The sequence below is a fragment of the Fulmarus glacialis genome, unplaced genomic scaffold (assembly GCF_000690835.1).
Source record: "Fulmarus glacialis isolate BGI_N327 unplaced genomic scaffold, ASM69083v1 scaffold8639, whole genome shotgun sequence".
NCBI classification, from domain to species: Eukaryota; Metazoa; Chordata; class Aves; order Procellariiformes; family Procellariidae; genus Fulmarus; species Fulmarus glacialis.
The window spans coordinates 29,857-31,757 of record NW_009235150.1 but is presented as its reverse complement, the minus strand read 5'-3'; the positions used below and the strand labels follow the sequence as shown (position 1 = coordinate 31,757).

The 1,901-nt window shown below is 49.3% G+C and overlaps 1 protein-coding gene across 1 annotated transcript; it reads left to right on the top strand.

Moving 5' to 3' along the window:
* Positions 1–121: 121 nt before the first annotated feature.
* Positions 122–841, top strand: TMEM215 (transmembrane protein 215). Its single transcript, XM_009585903.1, has one exon. The coding sequence runs from the start codon at positions 122–124 to the stop codon at positions 839–841; it is 720 nt and encodes a 239-aa protein (XP_009584198.1).
* Positions 842–1,901: the final 1,060 nt, after the last annotated feature.

The following is a 1,901-nucleotide window of genomic DNA, read 5'->3' as shown; positions in this document are numbered from 1 at the left end:
GGTGCCGGCCGTCCCGGCGCTTCGCTGTCCGGGAAACTTGAGGCACTTGCCGGGGAGCATCCACCCCCCGCCCCGAGGGGCCGCTTCGGTGAAGGAGAGCGGTCCCTTGCACACCAGCAGGATGGTGCGGACCATGAGACCCGACGACATCAACCCCCGGACGGGGCTGGTGGTGGCTCTGGTCAGCGTCTTCCTGGTGTTCGGCTTCATGTTCACCGTGTCCGGCATCAAGGGAGAGACCCTGGGGGACATCCCGCTGCTGGCCATTGGGCCGGCCATCTGCCTGCCAGGCATCGCTGCCATCGCCCTCACCAGAAAGACTGACGGCTGCACCAAATGGCCCAAGAACAAGTGTCCGTGCTGCAAGCAAGTCAAGGACCGGGATGTCACGGAGCTGCTGAGGACCCCCTCGGACCTGGAGTCTGGCAAGGGCAGTTGCGACGAGCTGGCCGAGAAAGCATACCAGAAGGATAGGAGAGTGCTGCGGGGCGAGGACTCCATGTCCATCTGCACCACCACCACCACCACCACCATGGGAGAGTGCAAAAGCCTCATCAGAAAGGTGGAGCAGGAGGAGATGCTGAGATACCTGGAGACCTGTTACCCAGAGATGCCGGGGAATGTGTTCGTGGGAGATGGCTCCACGTACAGTGCCTTGGAGAAGAAGAGCTCTTCTCCCACCAGGGACAGTGCTCCTCGCCCTGACATTGAAGACAACATTTTTGTGGCTCCTAAAGACAGTATCATTGTCTGCTCTTACAAGGAGAACAGCCCTTATGACAGATACTGTTGTTACATAAACCCTACTGGAGTCAACTCAGACCAGGAGACCATAGTGTGAAAGATGCATACTTTATATAAATGTATGTATACAAAAACTACAACTTCAACTTCTTAATAGGGGATAATATAGCTGACTGCACTGCATGGGACAATCCTGATACTATTACAATTTAACCTGGTATGTGACTGATACTCAAACCTTTTGTGCCTGAAATACTCTTTCTGTAAGTAAACAAGCATGTTTAAAGGTTAAAGAATTCAGTTCTTCATTTTGGAAAAAAAAAAAAATCACATTTTAATTTTATTTTCTCCTTTTCCCTCCCTTTTGTTTTCCTGCTGCCTATTGAACCCAAGCCCGTAGACACACTGGCAGGAGGGCAGCAGTGGCTGTCATCTGAGATCAAGAGCTGAATCAAAACTCTGGAGCTGTCTGTAGGAAAGAATGCAGGCTCTATGGCTGAATGGGTCTTAGCAATAGTGTCACTTTGTTTTGGGAGGGATTGAGGGATGTCAGCATGCACTCCAATAGGTGGCAGATGTTGGGGAGTGTAGAAGTGATTTGTCTCTCTTCCTTCTTCTTCCTGGCAGGATTTTACTTTCCTCTGCTTCAAGGAATTGATATGCTGACCCTGTGAGCTTCTGAAATTCTCCCAGGAGCCAGATAGGCTCAGGGGGGGTTTCAAAGGCTAATCCATCATCAATAGTATGCAAGGTACAGGTTTTAGCTTCATTCCCAACTGATACTGAGTTGACTGGAATGTTTCTAACACTTTTGGATTTTATAGGCATACTTGACAGGGAGATTACAACATGATCATGACACAGTTCTTGCAGAGACTAGGAACAGATGTCAGTGGACTCAGGTCTTAAAAATATATTTCAGTACCTCTAAAGTCGCTTAGGGAATAGACTTCTGTGGGTTGTGTTCAGAGCTGGATCTGACTCTTCCAAAAATGTCATTTTCTTGTGCCTTTTCTAAAATGCCAGAGGTTTCTCTACGGGTGATGAATGGTTACAGTCCACTCAGTCCACTCAAAGCCGTGCTTTGCTGGGGCGAGGGAACAGAGGACCTGGCTGACAGATGTTTTTGTTCACAGCTTATGGATACATAGCAAGAG